We start from the raw sequence: 18,016 nt of genomic DNA, 5'->3' as shown, positions 1-18,016 counted from the left end.
GCTCTGAGAGGTGTTGTGTCTCTTCACAAGGGTCTGGGGGAAAGGAGGGTTGTTGGGCTGCCTTGCAGACCTTGGGACATAATCCCAATTTGTCAAGTGAGACAAGGGGAGCAATATCTGTGACTGGACATCAGTTTTTGTTTTATATGCATGAGAGTGGACCCAGGATGTGGAAACCACAGAATATGTGAAGCAGAAAGCCTGTCTTATGTGGTGGAGAGGAGAGAAAGCACATAAGGTAAAGGGGAACATAAGGGTCGCTATGCTTCGAGACCACTGAGGCAACTAGTTCTTTTCTAGAAGCACAACATGTGAAGGAGATGGCGATTAGCAACAAGGGTTTGCTGAAGACCTGCTTTGTGTCCAGAGCTCCCACTTGGTATTTTACTTTTATGTCTCGATTGATCTTCATAGCAACCTGTCAGATAATTATCCTCATTTAAGTTTCAATTGCATAAAGTCACACAGTTATTAATTAGAGAGTTGGGATTTGGAACCAGTGTTTACCATGGTAAAATAAAACATTTGTATTTCATTTTATTTAAGATTTTATTTACTTATTTTTAGAGAAAGGGGAAGGGAGGGAGAGAGTTAGAGAAATGTCAGTGTGTGGTTGCTTCTCACGTAGCCCTTACTGGGAACGTGGCCCACAACCCAGGCATGTGCCCTGACTGGGAATTGAACTGGTGACGCTTTGGTACGTAGCCTGCGCTCAATCCACTGAGCTACACCAGCCAGGATTGTATTTTAATTTTAGACACTTAATAATACCATAGCAAAAATTTTCATTTTCTAGTTGCTATGTATTCTATCTTCATATTACTATGTTGATTTTTAAATAATTTCATAATGAAAAAATAAGGTATGTTCATTGTTTAAAAACAACATAAGAAAGCGCAAAGAATAAAGTAGAAGTCATCTCTTTACTACTGTGTGACAAGCATTTTAGCATTTTGTGTGTGTTTCTTATACATCCTCCCTCAGAGCCCACCGTGCCCCTTTGACTCCTCTGAAGCCTTCTCCTGGATCTCACTTTCCCCTGGAAGGGTGGGGTCAGTGGGCTCCTCCGACCACTCTCTGCAATGGGGGGTTTCTGTGAGGCAGTCTTGGCTGGGGCACAGATCCCAGCTCCCCCGTCAACCTTGGCCAGGTCCGCAGGAGTCGTGATTCAAGAGGCAATGGACCCCGATGAGACTAGTGGATAGTTTTGACTTCCTGGTCCATTTAGTGCAGACATTTAAGTTGTCTCTATGTTTTCATGCTTAAATAACAGTGCTGTAAAAAGTGACATTGTAGATAAATTTTTGTTCCCTTTTTGGTTTTTCTTTTAATCGGGTGTCAGACTCATTTTGATCAGGGGCACATCAGCCTCGCCGTTGTAAATTCAACTGAATGTAAATTCAACTCCTTAACAGTTCGGGAGTAGTTCCATTTATACAGTCCTAAAATGATTTCAAATGGCTGAAATCATTTTAGGACTGTATGAATGGAACTACTCCCGAACTGTTAAGGAGTTGAATTTACATTTAGCTTTTTGAAGGCAACCACGAGGCTGATGTGGCCCCTGGTGAAAATGACTTGGACACCCCCACTTTAAGTTACTTTCAGAGGAATTGCTAGGACCAAAGTTACAGTACGTGCCCTTTTAAAGGTCTTCATGTCACCAAATTGCTGCCAACTCTGGCAATGAGTTCTTTTTTTTTTAATAAGCCAAATGAGTTGATCGATCTTTGTTTATTTTATTAGATTTTAATTGGCAGTTGTTTTATGAATTTAATATACAAATAACTAAATCAGATGGAGAATAAGGTATCCCTAGCTTTGAGCAGAAAGTTATTCAGCTGAAATAACAAAAACAGGCTCTAGAAGTTCATAAGGAACCTTGGAATGTGTTACTCTTCTAGACTGTAAAAAAAAAAAAAAAACAAAACAATTCCTCACTTGAATTTAGATGCAAAGTCAAGATATGGATTTTGAAACTATTATTATTCTCATCTCAGGATAGAGAAACCCCAATTTTCATCTCAATTCCGTGGGACCACGAGACCTAACCTTGTGTCATAACAAGGCAACAGGAGTTCAACCTGAACAGAAACAGGTACTCTGGTAAACAGAATTATAGACCCCTAAGGGTATCTCGATACCTAAATCCTTGGAACCAGTAAATATGATTCAGTCATCTAGGTGGGCCCAGGGAGACCATGAGCCCTTAAAAGCAGAGCTTCCTCTCAGCTGAGGGCGGAAGAGGAAGTCAGACTTCTGGAACGAGAAAGATTTGGCAAGCATTTGTTGCTGGCTCAGAGAAAAAGAGGGCCACTTGCGAACACCAGAGAAAGGCCTCTAGGGTTAAGGGCAAAGGCCAGCTGACAGCCCACAAGGATCTCAGTCCTGTAACCGTAACAAACTGAATTTTGCCAGCAGCCTGAATGAATTTAGATTCTTTCCCAGAGTCTCCAGAAAGGGATACAAGCCTGCTGATGCCTGAATTTCAATGTTGAGAACTCAGTTCAGCCATATTGGACCTGGCTATCTGACTCACATAAACTATGAAATACGGGTGTTATTTTAAGCCACTACGTTGCAGTAGCTGCTTACGACAGCAGTAGGAGACTAATGAGTATGGGAGGAGATGGAACGATTTGTGTCTTTATCACCAGAATAAAGGATCCCTAGTTCTGTTCACTCATCTATAGCATTTTAAAGTACTGGTAATGAAACAGATGAAACATTGTAAAAGAACCCGTGTATTATTAGCTAGTTGCAAGTTTATGACTGTGATTTTGTTGTTTGCTTATCCCATAATCTTACCACCTATTATTGATATCTTGATATGTGTGATTATTGTCTTATTCATTTTAGATATGTTATATAAAAATGTGTGAATCTATTTTTCAGTTAGTGTTGTGGTAATATAGTAATGTTATTAAATATTCTTAATAAACACCATTTCTTGTACTTCAGTAATATTCTATCACTCGATTCTGCCCTACTTCATTTAGCATCTCCTTGGCACTCTCTGATAGTCTTTTTTTAGTGATCGTCACCTTCCTTGCACGGGACAATTTCAGACAAATTCCTAAAGTACCTTTCAAGTATTAATCATGTTAATTCATATTGAGTAACAGTTTCCTAAGAGCTAGATCTCGAAGGTGGTTATGGTTTTCCTCCGCGTCCTGCATCAAGCTACTTCCTCACCGCTTAATCTGGTCTTCAGAATAAGATCTGACTCGTTCTTTTTGTGGTAATAGAAGTGTTTTCATAGATTATGAAATTTGAAATTTTGAGTAGTAGTAAGGAACATGTTTTTAAGCCTTTTGAGTTGTAGTAAGTATTTATAAAATTAGTTTTGGAGATTATAGCAAGTTTTATGCTACCTTTGAAGCCAGCAGTAATTAAAAATATTATACAAGTATACAGTAATATTTTCTATTCATTCATTTATTCAACACATATTTTTAATATCTACTCTATGCCAGACACTATATTAGAGACTTGAGATACAGTACTGAATAAAATCGACTAGTTGATGTTTCACTCTCATGCTGATGCTTCTCTCCCACTTTCTCCTCCCTTCCCCTCTCTATAAATAAATAAATAAATAAGTAAATAACGTTTTTAAAAAATATCCAACATTGATTTTTACAAAGGTGAAAATTGCATATTGTCTTCAGTTAGCAAAGGCCAATTATTTTATGAGTAGAGATATAGAAGATAAAGCATTTGCTTATGTCTGTATTACCGGCATTTATAATAAAAATATTTTCAATGTATAACTTTACTCAATAATCATTGATACGTTTTTATACGTATAAAATAGGTAAGGTAACTTTGTTTAAAGAAAATAAGATTTATACAGACAAATGGAAAGTGCTAAGTGTATGTTGTGAAGCAGTAACGAATTAGGGGTTTCAGGTTCTGAAAGCTGTTAGACAAGATTAGCAGTGAAGAAAAGTGCTGTCTCACAGTGGTCTCTCCCCATCTCTCTTGCCATCATCTCTGCCCCCATCTGTCGTAGAGAATTTTAAGTAATGGGTCGTGGGTGACTTAGAGACTTTATTTTATGAAATCTCTGTTTTCCTAGGGTCTAGTCAGCAGCCTGTTTGGGTAAAATGCTTAGTTGCGACGTATAACGTTAAGGGTCAAGCTCCAAATGACTCTGTACTGAAACTGTTCATATCTAGTGTTCTTATTTTGTACTGTTTTTAAAAGTGATGTAACTTTTGTTAAAATACCTTTTTTCATGGAGATACAATTTATGTAAAATTTCAAGATATGCTTTAAAAGTAAGATATTAAGAACTTGAGGGTAGGAATTAATCCTTTTCATCTTATTTGTAGTTCATTGTAAAGCCTGACAGTTTTCCAAAGAATTTATTCACACATTAGTAAACAATATTTAGTACATTTCCAAGTGGTCCTTTTCTGTATTAACACTGCATTATTTGTTTCACTCTGCAGATATGGTCCAGCCCTGTACGTGAATTACTTTGGTTAGTCAGAGTGAACACTCAATAATGAGTGGTGCAGCTTTGGGACTCGAGATTGTGTTTGTTTTTTTTCTGGCATTATTTCTACTTCATCGATATGGAGACTTTAAGAAACAGCATAGACTTGTAATCGTTGGAACCCTGCTAGCTTGGTATCTCTGCTTCCTTATCGTCTTCATACTGCCATTGGATGTTAGTACGGTAAGAGGTGAAACTGATTTTCACAATTTAAAAGACAATTGTAATCAGCATGCTTGAGATATGTTAGGTCCCAAGACAGCTAAATTATGTAAGGTTATACTTATATTGTGAATTTAAATGTTACTACGTTAATTTGGTCACTAGAAAGCTTAACCAGGAAGGTGATTTGGGATAGATAGGTTGATACCCTCCAGTCTCCCTTAAGTACTTGGTGACCTTTCGATTTTCATTGTAAACCGCGTGTTCATTGCTTTAGACGATATACAACCGGTGCAAACATGCTGCTGCCAACTCAAGCCCTCCGGAGAGCAGCAACGGCTCAGGACTGTACGCAACCGCCACCCCAGCTCCAAGGTATCCTTTCTCTCTCGGTTTTCCTCCCTCCCTCCCTCCCTCCCTGCTTCCTTCCTTCCTCCCTCCCTCCCTCCCTTCTACCCTCCTCCCCTCCCCTCCCCTCCCCTCCCCTCCCTTCCCCTTCCATATTGTAGAAGCCAAATTGTTTAAAAAGGGTCAGTTTTTAGCCATCTGGATTTTATATTTATAAAAGTTTACGTTCATTCTTTACTCACCCCTCCATCCTTTGCTAGTAGACTTTTAGTTACATTTAGTCTGTTTAAATTTAAATCTTAAATCAGTTTGAAATATTTATTGGTGCACAAGGCCTTCAGTAGATGCCAATGAGAAGCTTGGAGAAGGCCTGATTCTTTAGTCCTGGTTCTACCCCTTGCAAAGAATGTGACTTCCAAAAACTGTTTTTCCTCTCAGCCATTCTCTGAGCTATAATACGGGGCATGCGTTTTCTCTTTTGCCTAATATGCAAGGCTATGTATTAAAGCACAGGAGGTTATTCTGTATCTGGGAATATTCCTTTCATATTGCACATCCTTTGAAGTTGTTACAGTTTTACAAAGAGAATGAGTAAAATTCAAATGATCAAAAGGTTGTATTGAATTCATATCAAACTTCCAAGTGAAAAAAATACCTAAGAAATGTTTTTTGTGTGTGTGTGTGTGTGTGTTTGTTCACCTTCAATTCAAAAATGAACTTTTTATTTCAAAAAATGTTAAACATGGTTTTATAAGTGGGTCTTAGAAGGAAACAATGTGGGAGGTAGGAGAGAAGTATACATTTATTATTGGAAGCCCTAGGACAGAAGGATGCCCCCACAGTCTGGGAAGGCAATGTTAGTGGAAGAGTCTATGGTCAGACACACGAATCCTCAGGAAATTCAAACAGAACACAATTACATGTAGGTGCTGGCATGTATCTCCAGAGAAGCTGGGCTATGGTGACTGTTAGTTAGCTCTCTGATTTCCAGGAACTAATTACCTAATGTCTTTCTCCCCCCTGCTCCCCTTACCCCGAATAACCCACCCCACCAATGGGGTGAGTGTGTGTTTTAAAGGCAGTCGTCAGTGTTAAGGGTAATAATGTCAGAGGTGTAATTCCCAGCATGTTTGTTTTCAGGTGCAGTCTCGTTATTAGTCTTATGAGGTGAGCATTGCGTCCCCAAACTGCCTTTCTCCCCTGGTGTGTGTTTGACAGTCAGCTTTGGATTTTAAGTTTTACGTGAAATTTTGTGGGTTGGGGTCAGTAATTTAAAATCTGAATATAAATAAACTGCCAGATACCAACCGATTGTGTAATTAATTTAATTCGTCATCACTTATGTTTACCTTTCTTTAAATTGTTATTTGACAGCCAACATCCATGTTTCAAGCCGTGGAGCTACATTCCTGATGGAATCATGCCAGTTTTCTGGAGGGTAGTATATTGGACCTCCCAATTTCTAACATGGTAAGTGGTAGTGGAGAATAAAACTTTTCAAATTCTGGCTGAAGTAAAAGGAGAAGTGATTTTTTTCAGTGAACCTTTGTATTTTAGAATTTACTCATGTCACTTATTGTTTCTCTTTAAGTTTTTATCCTTTGCCTTTCTGCTTCTTCAAGTCTCTACCATCTTAACAGCAATGAAAAGAAAAAACCAAACAAGAAAAAGAAAATAGAATAAATAGTTTTCCCCATCACCGTTCCCTTCCAGTTACTGCTCTCTTTCTCAACCTTCAATCTAACAGTCTTCTTCCAGTCCCGTGAGTGTGGGCAACTGCTCTTGCAAGGGGCATCATTGTTCCTGGGTCCTGGCTTCGTTAGCCCAGCCTTCTGCATTCCTTCTTGGGCTCCGTTTCAGGGGTCCATTTCCTCAGCCTTAACGTTCCCTGGGGTCCCGCGTCTGGTCATCCTGGTACCCGGCTCTCCCTGCGCAGCCTTCCTTATAGCCGTGCTCTCGTCCACCCGTGATGCATTGCAGATGTTTTTTTCTGCCCACTACAGCTTTGTGTTTCTGCTCTGCTCCAGACTCACCCTTGACTGTTGACGGAGCATTTTAGACGCTCTGCAGGCCACTGAGCTCTAAAACTAGAGGTCTTCAACTTTGCGAGAGAAAAGTCACGCAGCAGAGTGGTGCCCCTGTGAACTGGTGTTCGTTGAACTCACCCGGGCCCCTGACGCTGCCAGACCTCGCTCCTTTGTTTCTCTGGTCTGTGTGCTCTTCGTTCTGCACAGCAAGTCTTTCCACGCGCTTCAGACGGCAGTGGTTCCCTTCGTGACTCTCGTGCCCTAGAAACCCTGCCCTCTCTGCTTGAACATCTTTACTTTCCACCTCACAGTAAAAACAGAAGTCATCAGATAGCTTCTCACCAACAAATCTGCCTTCCTGCCTACCCATCGTTCCTTCCTTCCCTGCCAAACGTGGAAGCGTCACTATTAAAATTAATCCCTCTTCCTGAAATAGGCTGCCAGTCATTACCTTCCCCAAAGGTAACCGTGATTCTCAACTTCATCACGTAGATGAATTTGCCTGTTTTTGACCTTTAGAAACATGAAGTTATACAGTATGTACTTTTGCCTCTCTTTTTTGCTTATATACTTGGAAGACTCTTTTGTGTTGTGTTATAGGTATTGGTATTCTTTCATTTCTGTAAAATAATTCCATCTTTTTGATATATCATAGCGTATGCTACCCAGCCAAAGTTCTTAAATAATCGTCTGTGTTTAGTGTGTTCATTTCCTCAACTCACTGAACTCTCTCCTGCCCCCACTTTCCCACTCACACTCCCAGGTTCGTAATTTACTTAGCCTCTTGGCAGCATTTGGTTCTGATTGTGCTCTGTCTCCACTTTAAAACACACGCCTCTCCTGGGTTCTGCCCCATACATCCTGCTGAGTTTTCTTCCAGGCCTCCTTCCTGTTCCGTCAGAGTCTCCTCTGCTGACCTCCCTCCCTCCTGTTTTTCTGCTCTCCTTTAAGAGTAGGTATTTCTCAGGGATCAGCCACAGTTCTTTGCTTCTCATTCTACACATTCGCCCTTCCAGATCGCATGCTGATGTTGTTTCAGTATCATTGATGTGGTCATGACTCTGAGTCTGTGTGGCTTTCTAACCCTGCCTTCTGAACCCTGACCCCGATAGCCAGCGACTTCCTGAGCAGCTCCTTTGGGATGTGCCCCAGGGGCTTCAGAGTCAGCATATTGACCACCACTCTCCTCCCCTCCTGCTCTTTACCACACAGATAGTTCCAGTTTTGTTCCCTTTAAGGCCATGCTTCATGCTGAAGCTTTATCAGTCTTTAGAAAACTAAAATTTGATCATGTCTCCTATCTGTTAAAGAAAATGGTTCCTCTTTATTCTTTGGATATAGTCTGAACTCTTCATAAAGTTTGTAAAACCTTTTTTTAAAGACTTAGAATAAATCACTCACTGTCGTATTCCCAGCTGCTCATTGTGATCTCCTTTGCTCTCATGAATATGCTTTGTTCTACCCCAAATTTAATATTACAAAAATATTCAATTCCTTATTTCAGTTTTTTGGTACTAAAATTACTCAAAATCATTTGTGAAAAGAGCGATACATTATAGTTGAGATTCACATATTTCTGGTATTTTGAGATTAAAAAGACATATCAAGTGTTTTTAATCATATTTTCCCTACCTGTCTAGGATCCTGTTGCCTTTCATGCAGTCCTATGCGAGATCAGGTGGCTTTTCCATCACCGGGAAGATCAAAACTGCACTGATAGAGAATGCAATCTACTATGGTACCTATTTGCTGATTTTTGGAGCATTTTTAATTTATGTAGCTGTAAACCCACATTTGCACTTAGAATGGTAAGAAAATAATTTTCATAACATTGCTTCTTTGTATATTTTCATTTTATAAAATTAATTTTTATCTCACATATGTAGGTAAACACACATTTCATCAAGAAACATAATAAGTTATGTGTTTTATAGATGCCTCAAAAATATATTGGAGTAATTCGTTTTCCTAAGATGGAAAATAGAGAAATATCTGAGTAATCCATATTACTAAGGTGGAAAATGGGGAACAACATCTGCCTAAGAGGGTAGCTGAGGATGTCTAATTTTTTATATTAAAAAAAGTCTAATTTTTTTATATAAAATGTTAGCCATCCTTTAGGGTGGTGGTTTTCTGAAAAACCATTTAACACTCGTTAGTTTGATTTTACCTTTTTGCGGGAGAACTTTTTCTGTCACAGCTGTCTACTTCTGCTCTCTTAGGAACCAGCTCCAGACCATTGGGATAGCTGCTGCGAATACCTGGGGCCTGTTTCTCCTTGTGCTGTTGCTGGGGTACGGCTTGGTGGAAATCCCTCGGTCATACTGGAACGGAGCGAAACGAGGGTACCTCCTTATGAAAACTTACTTCAAGGCAGCCAAGTTGATGACGGAGAAAGCGGATGCGGAGGAGACTTTAGAAGACGTCATGGAGGTGGGCAAGCTTGCCCCTTAGAGTCACCAGCAGGTTGTGTGTATCTGCTTGTGGGTACGTGGGGGTTCATCCTCCTGGCTAACACAGTGAAGGACTTCAGACTGAGTTTCTCGGCGTGTTGCAGTTCTTAAGGTCTCACCCATTAGGATGGCTTCTTATTGGCAGTTGAACTTCACAGAGGTCATCTGCATCTTCTAACCGACAAAGATTCAGGGAAAGCCAGGGCGGGGCCATGCTTGTTGCCTATGGGTAAATTCTAGAGCGCCCTCTTTCACTCTGGAAAGTTTCTCAGGTCAGAGGGTGGTATATGGTTACCCTGACACAGTGGGAGTGAAAATTAGGAATCACAAGATGCCTCCTACCAAAAGTTTAACCCAAAGTGACCCTACCGCATCTGGAAACCTCTTTAGAGAACAGTTTGCATGGGAATTTGTGTCAGTAACTCGTTTCCTCTTAATTACTCTAAGTACTCTTAATAAGGCACTTCTCTTTACTCATTATTACTGTATCATGACATACATAGATTTTCCCAGTATTTCTACAAACTCAATCAGGAGTTCCCCAGATGCATTTATTTTGTAATAAATGCAGATGACTTGAACTAACTTCATCAAGTTGATGAAAGTATACATTTCAATAATATACATGAAAACATATAACAAAGTATGAAACCTTGCTGTTATGCAATTTGATTATTGATTTTAAAAGGGACCGTTGTGCTTTGCTGGGAAACGTGCCGTACCGATGACGCCACCCTCCACCTCGGCCTCGGGCTGGCGGCCTCGCGTTCCCATTGGAGCGAACTCCGGAGCATTTCGCTGTGCCAGCTGAGAAGCCGTGGCCCATGCTTAGCTCTCTGCCCTTAGCTTGAGCCTCTGGCTTCCTCACACTGGTCAAGTGTGGTTCCTCAGACTTAATAATGGTGATGATAATAGCCAGCAACTGGATCGATGTACTTACTAATGACCTTCTGAGAACTTTATATATGCTAATACTTGTAATTCTCACAATGTTGTGAAGGAGAGTTTTTTTAAATTCCCATTTTGTAAGTGAAGAGAGTGAGCTACACTGAGGTTAAGGTTCCCACACTCACAGAGCCAGTGAGTGAGAGAGCCAGGCAGCCTGCCTTCAGCTGATGCCTTGACGGGGACTGGCAGTGGGGAGCCACCGAGACCGTGCAGGTGGGGAAGGGCCGCGATTCTGTGGTGCAGAACCGCCTGTCTGGGAGGCGTGCAGGAGGCGGGGAGCCAGAACATGAGTGATCCGCTTGGAAGGAAACCCACAGTGCGCTGGCTGTGAGTGCCTCTTTTAACGGACCGCAAAGTTCAGTCATCTTTTTTTTTGTGATAGTGATTATATTTTTAGCCGCCTAAATCTTCCAAATGCAGTTTTATGAAAACCACTTTAGTGTTTTTCAGTTTCTCTCTGAAGTGAATGGGTGCTACATCTGTGTGATTATCTGTTACTTTTCTTTGAAGCGTTAATAAAACTCTTAAGTCATATCAAGCGATCCACAGGGCATTTGCCACATGGCCAAAGACGTCGCTTCTACTTTTTGTCATTTTTGTTGTTGTTGTAACATCATCAATAATTTAATCAGATACAATTAACTAGTGTATTGAAGTTTGAAACGTGTGAGGGGAAGGTTCAGTAAACTTATGTCTATGAGATGTGCTCTGTCTCAACACTAAAGACCACGTTCTTTTTTTTTTTTAAAGATTTTATTTATTTATCTTTAGAGAGGAAGGGAAGGAGAGAGGGAGAGAAATATCAGTGTATGGTTGCCTCTCATGAGTCCCCTGCTGGGAACTGGCCTGCAACCCAGGCATGTGCCCTGACTGGGAATCGAACCGCAATCGTGTGGTTCGCAGGCCTGCACTCAATCCACTGAGCTACACCAGCCAGGGCAAGACCACGTTCTTAACACAAGTTAGTTATTTCAGAAAAGCATACCAACTGACTGTAAATCAAGTCAATGTCCTATTAATAATGTCTTGATTACTTTATCATGACATACATAGATGTTGCCAATATTTCTATAAACTCAATCAGGAGTTCCCCAGATGTATTTATTTTATAACTACTGGTGTTAATCATCATTCATTCATTTCCTTCCATTACCTCTCCTGTGCCCTGGATTTTTCTCTTCTCTCCCAATCCTTTCTGTTGAAAGACCCAGTTTAGTTAGATGACTGCCAATTTCCTACAGGTAAACCATAGGATAGGAGCACACAAATATATTAGGAAAATCTCGGGGGACTTCAAGAAAGATGTGGACAGCAACACACTCAAAGTAGGGCTTCCTAGCACCCCACTGTCAACAATGGACAGATCTGCCAAACGAAATAGGAACAAGGACGCTGTGGCATAGAATGACGCACTAGATAACGTGGACGTAACTGATGTGTCTACATAGAACCCTTTGTCATTTTTTAAGGTAGAGGGTTTTGGAGAGAGGGAAATAGCTACTTATTTATGCTGGAATCGCCTGTTCGCCTGACTGCATGGGTGCTGTCTGACCTGCCTAGCGCCTTGACAGGAGCAATGTCTCTTAACACACATTATTCACAGGGTCTGCATATTTGAAGTTTTGATGGATATTGCTAAGTTGGTTTGGCACAGCAATGGCAGACCTCCAGGTTACGTTGTTTTGTAAGATGAAGACAGGCTGATGTTTTAAATACTTTCCCCACTTTATAACAGTTATGAACTTCTGAAAGAAACTTACAATCAATATAGCAAATGTAAATAGTTAACTGTTTCAGTACTGATTTTAATGTGGTTAAAGAATGTAAAGGGAATTCATATGTCATACATAAGTATATAACCAGACCGTGTGGTTTACATTCAAAGTTTTGCTAACAAAAAATAAAAATATTTGAAACTTTAGAACAGCTTTAAGTCAGTGAAACTTTAGGACAGCTTAGTCATGGAGAAGTGTTACATCCTGATGCTTCACGCACCTTCTAAAAACCCACGGCTTGTCGTGTTGCTCCCGTGTTCAGGCCGCACTCGTTGACCTCAGATGCACAGGACGCCTGCCGTGAAGGCAGAAGCCGTTCTTCAGCCTGATCCGGGGCTCTGCAGGCCCTGCCTCTGCCTATTGCCCTGGACTTGCTTCCTTGAGACTCTTGGTTCCTTTCTGCCGAGAGGCCTTCCTACATGCCATCCCTCTCCCCTCTCTCTCGGGAGTGTTCTTGTGCCTTTGAGGGGCTGGCTCCTCGTGCTTTTCACTGCAGTTTAAATTACCAGTTCATCCCAGACTTCCACACTAAATTATAGAGCCGTTCCCTCACCGTTTCTCGTTGAAGAAGGTGTTTTCAAACTCATGAAGCTAAGCGCCTTGACAGGAGCAATGTCTCTTAACACACATTATTCACAGGGTCTGCATATTTGAAGTTTTGATAGATATTGCTAAGTTACCTTCCACATTTCACAGGGTATAGGAGGACCTGTTTCCCCACAATCTTACCTCATTACCTGATATCTTTTTAAAAATAATTTTGTAAGGAAATTGTTCTCACTTTTAAATTTGTAATTGTTTTTAGTGAGCTTGAATATGTTTTCAGACATTTATTGTCCAGTTGTATTTCTTTTGCATCTTTCCATTTTTTTGTTGATTTGCCAGAGTTCTCCGTATGTTAAGGAGGGTGATTTTTTGCCACATAAGTTACAAGTATTTTTTTCATAACTTTGTCAATATGCCAAATGGTTTCCCTGCCTCCAGTTTTGTGTACCTAAGGCCGTTCTCTGCCCTACAATCAGAATGTTCTTTTTAATATTCTAGTCAGTTCTCTTTTGTCTCCTAGCCTTTGAATATGCTATTTATTCTATCTAGTACAGTGGTTTTAAATTCTTTTTTTTTAAAGATTTCATTTATTTCTTTTTAGAGAGACGGGAAGAGATGGAGAAAGGGAGAGAAACATCTGTATGTGGTTGCCTCTCGTGTGCCCCCTGCTGGGGACCTGGCCTGCAACCCAGACTTGTGCCCTGACTGGGAATTGAACCACCGACCCTTGGTTTGCAGGCTGATGCTCAATCCACTGAGCCACACCAGCCAGGGCTGGTTTCAAGTTTTTAAACATTTTATTATTGTTATAGAGTCTTATGATTCTTTTAGAACTATTGGTTCTAAAGATCCCTCCCTGTAACCCGTTTATGCCTTTCATACTCATTAAATTGCTCATTTCATTATTTCATCACTAGACTGTAATCTTAGTCAAACATCTGTGACAACATGTCTTCCCACCCCGCCCTCTACTGGGGGTGGTGGTGACCTTACACGTAGCGCAGTGCTGGCCTGTAGTGTGCTCTTAATAAACACGGCATGAGTCGTTATCGGGGACGTGTGGAGCTGTCTCCCCTTGCGAAGGAGCAGGTGCTCTGTGACGTTGCTGACCTCTGTGAGGGAATCCAGTCTGATGAGCCAGGTGAAGGGGCACAGTCCTATTCTTTCAGGATTGCAAAATTTGATCCTTTGTGACGTTTTTATGTGTATTCATCTTTGTGTACCAAGTAAACAAATGATAAGGGAGTGAATCTACAAAGTGATACAAAGGGTAAGGAGACAGAGTTAGCTGTTCTACAGGGTGAGGCCAGAGTAGGTGTACAGTTGTGAGTATGCAAAAGTACTTCGGTATTGGTACTTATTGCTGTGTTATTTTCTGCACAAACAACTGTAAACCTACTTTTGCTCTACCCTGCACAACTTTGTATAGGAGGTATGTATTTTTCTTGTGTTCTTGAGAACTTTTATTCAGCTAAGGGAACTTCATGTAAATGCTGAGTAATTTGGGTTGAAATCAAACTTGTGAGAATATATATGTTTACACAGTACCTAGAGCAGTCTCATTTGAAATGTTCCAATCTACAGAAATGGAAATATTTTAATTTTTCTTACTGTCATATAGGAGGTTCGTAAAGTGAATGAAAGCATCAAGTATAACCACCCATTGAGAAAATGTGTTGACACAATACTTAAAAAGGTAATTAAATCATATTTACATCTGTTTGAGAAATAAAGTTTCTGTGTCATAAGTATGAAAACAGCCTGTGACTGAAATCTTCCCAACTCCTCTTCATTTTCTGGAAAACGTCGACCGTATCGACCAGTAGTAATGTGTACATAGGATTTGTCTCTTTGTTATTACAAGTCAAACATTGATTATTGGCAGTATTCCACGACACAGCGATGGAGATGGACCCTTACAGCTTATAAAAGTGTCATTGAATGTGGTCACTATAGGCATATTTCACATATTGTAAATGAATGGCACTTTGAGATATTCCACACATATTTAATGAGAAGATACTTGAGATATTTAACATATACCATTAAGATTTGCTGGATTATTATTGAATTAGGAGTATCCATATATTTCCAAAAATTATTCACAACATGAGGTCCCCAGTTATCTTCTCTGCAACCGTGGAACCACTGAGCTCTCTCTCTGCCTGTATTTTAAATTTACTGTACTGGTGATTAGCTGGTGTTCCTTGTGGCTAAGATGATAGTCATGAAAGTCAGTTCTCTAATCCTTTCTCTTATATTTGCTACCTTTTGAGACCTATTCAGGGAATTTAACTAATTTGCCTAAATTCATTAGATAATAAGTGACTAATAACAGGACAGATAACTTCAAATCAAGTATTTGTTTCTCTGTACTGTTCTTTTCAAAAATCCAACATCTTCAGTTTGTTGTGATTCATTAGTTAGCTAGGAAAAGAGCTGACAGCCTCCTTAGGTGCTTACCTAGACTAACCATCTCAGGTCCTGGTTGCTGCATGTGGGTGAGCAGCCCTGCCCCGCACATGCCCAGTTGGTGCAGCTGAGCACAAAGGTTCATGTGAGTACAGGTAAGGAGAAACTCAATGCAGCTGTTAAAACATTTTCAAGAAAGTGTCATCAACTGAAATTCCAACTATTTAGAGATGACAATAAGAAAGATATTTTGGGGAAAATTAGAAATGCCCAAGAATGAAAGACTTTTAATAAAAATAAAATTTTCGTCTTTTTGCAAATAAGGTTTTTCCCAATCTACCTGTTCCTTCTAGTGCCCCACAGAGTATCAAGAGAAAATGGGTAGGAACATGGATGATTATGAAGATTTTGATGAAAAGCATAACACTTATCCTAGTGAAAAGAGTCTGGTGAAGCTACATAAACAGGTAACTTTATTACTGAGAACTGTGTTACTTACCAATATTTTAGATTTATAATTACTGCCCACGAAAAAGGAATTTTGAATGAAATGCTTCCAACTTTGTGTTTCTTGACAGGGGTACTACTGGCCGTTGGGGGAGGGGACTAATCACTGAACACATAGCACTTATATTACAGAATGATAGGGTCCTTGGCCCCACCCAGGAAACGCCCCTGATACTTCCGAGTGTTGGGACAGTGAAAACAGGCTCCTTAGTGGGGCGTTGAACCGCCGTTGGCTCAGAGCACTGGACAGATGTATGCCCTGTTCTCTTTTTTAGGTTATTTATTCAGTTCAGAGGCACCGTCGAACTCAGGTACAATGGCAGATTCTTCTGGAACAAGCATTTTATCTAGAAGATGTAGCAAAAAATGAAACTAGTGCCACTCATCAGTTTGTTCACACCTTTCAATCACCAGAGCCAGAAAATAGATTTACCCAATATTTTTATACTCCTACAGTTGGTATGTAATTTGATATAAATTTCAAAGTTTAATGATGATAATTTTTCTTGAGAAAAGTGTATATATTTTAATCAGTGTGGAGCTGAATTATATTTATATTATTTGACTTATACTGTGTGGTAATACTATGTATCTAATAAACCCCCCCCAAAAAAAACCTCTGTTACTTGTCATATAACATATAATCTATCATTTTGCAGTTACTTCACAGATAACCAAAATTTTACACAGAAATGTATGCAATATATCAAGCATAGTTTGTATATATAATACATACTTAAATAATTAGAATTCTAAGCAATTTTACATCACAAGCTTGGGTTTGTCCTTCCTTCTTTTTTTAAAATGTTTAAAATTTTTTTTTAGTTGTCCCAATTTTGTTATTCCCTTTATCCCCCTCCTCCCTGCACCCCCCACCCACCAGCATCCCCCCACCACTTAGTTCATGTCCATGGGTCCTATATATAAGTTCTTTGGCCTCTCTCCATTTCCTGTACTATTCTTAATCTCCCCCTGTCTGTCTCGTGCTTACCTATGATGTTTCTTACTCCCGGTACCTTTTCCCCCATTTCTCTCCTCCTCCCCACTGATAATCCTCCAGGTGATCTCCATTTCTGTGATTCTGTTCCTGTTCTAGTGTTTGTTTAGTGTTTGTTTTTGTTTCTTAGGTTCAGTTGCTGATAGTTGTGATCCTTCATTCTTGACATACTACTAAAATGTTCCCCTAAGAAGTACTCCTTGATTATTTACACTTATTAGTCTATTTATAAAGCCTACACTCAAGAGTCATAATTATTGCCTTCTCCTTTGTGATTGCATATGACACTTTCTTCACTGTTAATCAAATTTCGTATGAAGGATTTAATGAAAATACCAGTGTTATAGTATGAGAACTTGTGTGTACTTTAGATAGTCAGACAGAGGCTTAGGTTCACTGGATTCTGTTCTGCGTGTTTGGGCTTCAGTGTGAAGACATAATGGTGGTCACTGTAAATGTCTCAGAAATCCTCGGTGGAGAACCTTCCTAATTAAACGAGGAAGTGAAGGGACACTTGCTTTTATTCATTCAACAGATATCTGTGCTCTTGCATGCTGTGTATTGTTGGGTGCTTGGAATATATCAATAAATAGAAAAGACAAACATTTCTGCCCTTGTGCAATGAGAAAAACAATATACAATGCACATAAATATATAAATAAGATGCTCAGTTGGTAGTTGGCTATAGACATGGGAGCTCAGAGGAGAAGTCCAATCTGCAAGTGTAAACTAGGATGTTGTTAAAGGGTAGGTGAGCCATGGGTCTGGACAAAATCAGCAAAGAAGTGATTGGGGTGGAGCAGGAATAATCTGAGGGCTATGCGTGAGATACCCCAGAATTCAGACATCAGGGTGATGAGGAGAAGCCAGCAGAGCAGATGAGAAAAGGACTGGCCAACGAGATAGGGTGACTGGGACAGGGAAGTCTTTTGAGGAAAAGGGTGTGTAAAGTGCCTTTTCAAATACTACAAGTCAGTTGATTGTCGCAAGACTTGCCCACTGGATTTCAGAGAGGTGAGGTGGGGTAAGAGTAAAAGAAAAGCCTGACTGGAATTTGAAAGAAAAAGGAGAGCAGGTGGAAACAGTAGGAACAGAACTCTCAAGATGTTCTTTATAAAAGAGAATAGAAACATGAGGTAGTAGCTGAAGGAGGATGGCGGGGTCGAGAGAATTCGCAGCGTGTCATTTGAGAAGGGTGTCTCAGAGGAGAGTGGATGCAATAGAGAATGGCTGGGACAGTGCTCATGTCCGTGGGAGCTGAAATGGGAACCAGGGAACAATGAAGAGAGAAGCCTCCGCTTAGGAGGTGAAGCGCAGATGAGCCTGAGCGGGTGACA

General features: G+C 40.2%; 1 protein-coding gene across 4 annotated transcripts in view; it reads left to right on the top strand.

Annotated features, from left to right (window-relative positions):
* LMBRD2 (LMBR1 domain containing 2) overlaps positions 1 to 18,016 on the top strand; it is a 36,042-nt gene that overhangs the window by 5,016 nt on the left and 13,010 nt on the right. For all 4 annotated transcript variants that reach the window (XM_037063179.1, XM_037063178.1, XM_037063177.1 and 1 more), the window contains exons 2-9: positions 4,458 to 4,687; positions 4,944 to 5,041; positions 6,389 to 6,484; positions 8,682 to 8,849; positions 9,264 to 9,474; positions 14,385 to 14,459; positions 15,529 to 15,642; positions 15,958 to 16,141. In XM_037063179.1, the coding sequence (XP_036919074.1) occupies positions 4,514 to 4,687; positions 4,944 to 5,041; positions 6,389 to 6,484; positions 8,682 to 8,849; positions 9,264 to 9,474; positions 14,385 to 14,459; positions 15,529 to 15,642; positions 15,958 to 16,141 (1,120 nt within the window). In that variant the 5' untranslated portion in view covers positions 4,458 to 4,513. The remainder of the gene's footprint in view (positions 1 to 4,457; positions 4,688 to 4,943; positions 5,042 to 6,388; positions 6,485 to 8,681; positions 8,850 to 9,263; positions 9,475 to 14,384; positions 14,460 to 15,528; positions 15,643 to 15,957; positions 16,142 to 18,016) is intronic.

Source organism: Sturnira hondurensis, unplaced genomic scaffold (assembly GCF_014824575.4).
Source record: "Sturnira hondurensis isolate 20B ecotype Veracruz unplaced genomic scaffold, ASM1482457v3 Scaffold0014384, whole genome shotgun sequence".
NCBI lineage: Eukaryota > Metazoa > Chordata > Mammalia > Chiroptera > Phyllostomidae > Sturnira > Sturnira hondurensis.
The sequence above is the reverse complement of the archived record's forward strand: the minus strand, read 5'-3'. Positions and strand labels throughout refer to the sequence as shown.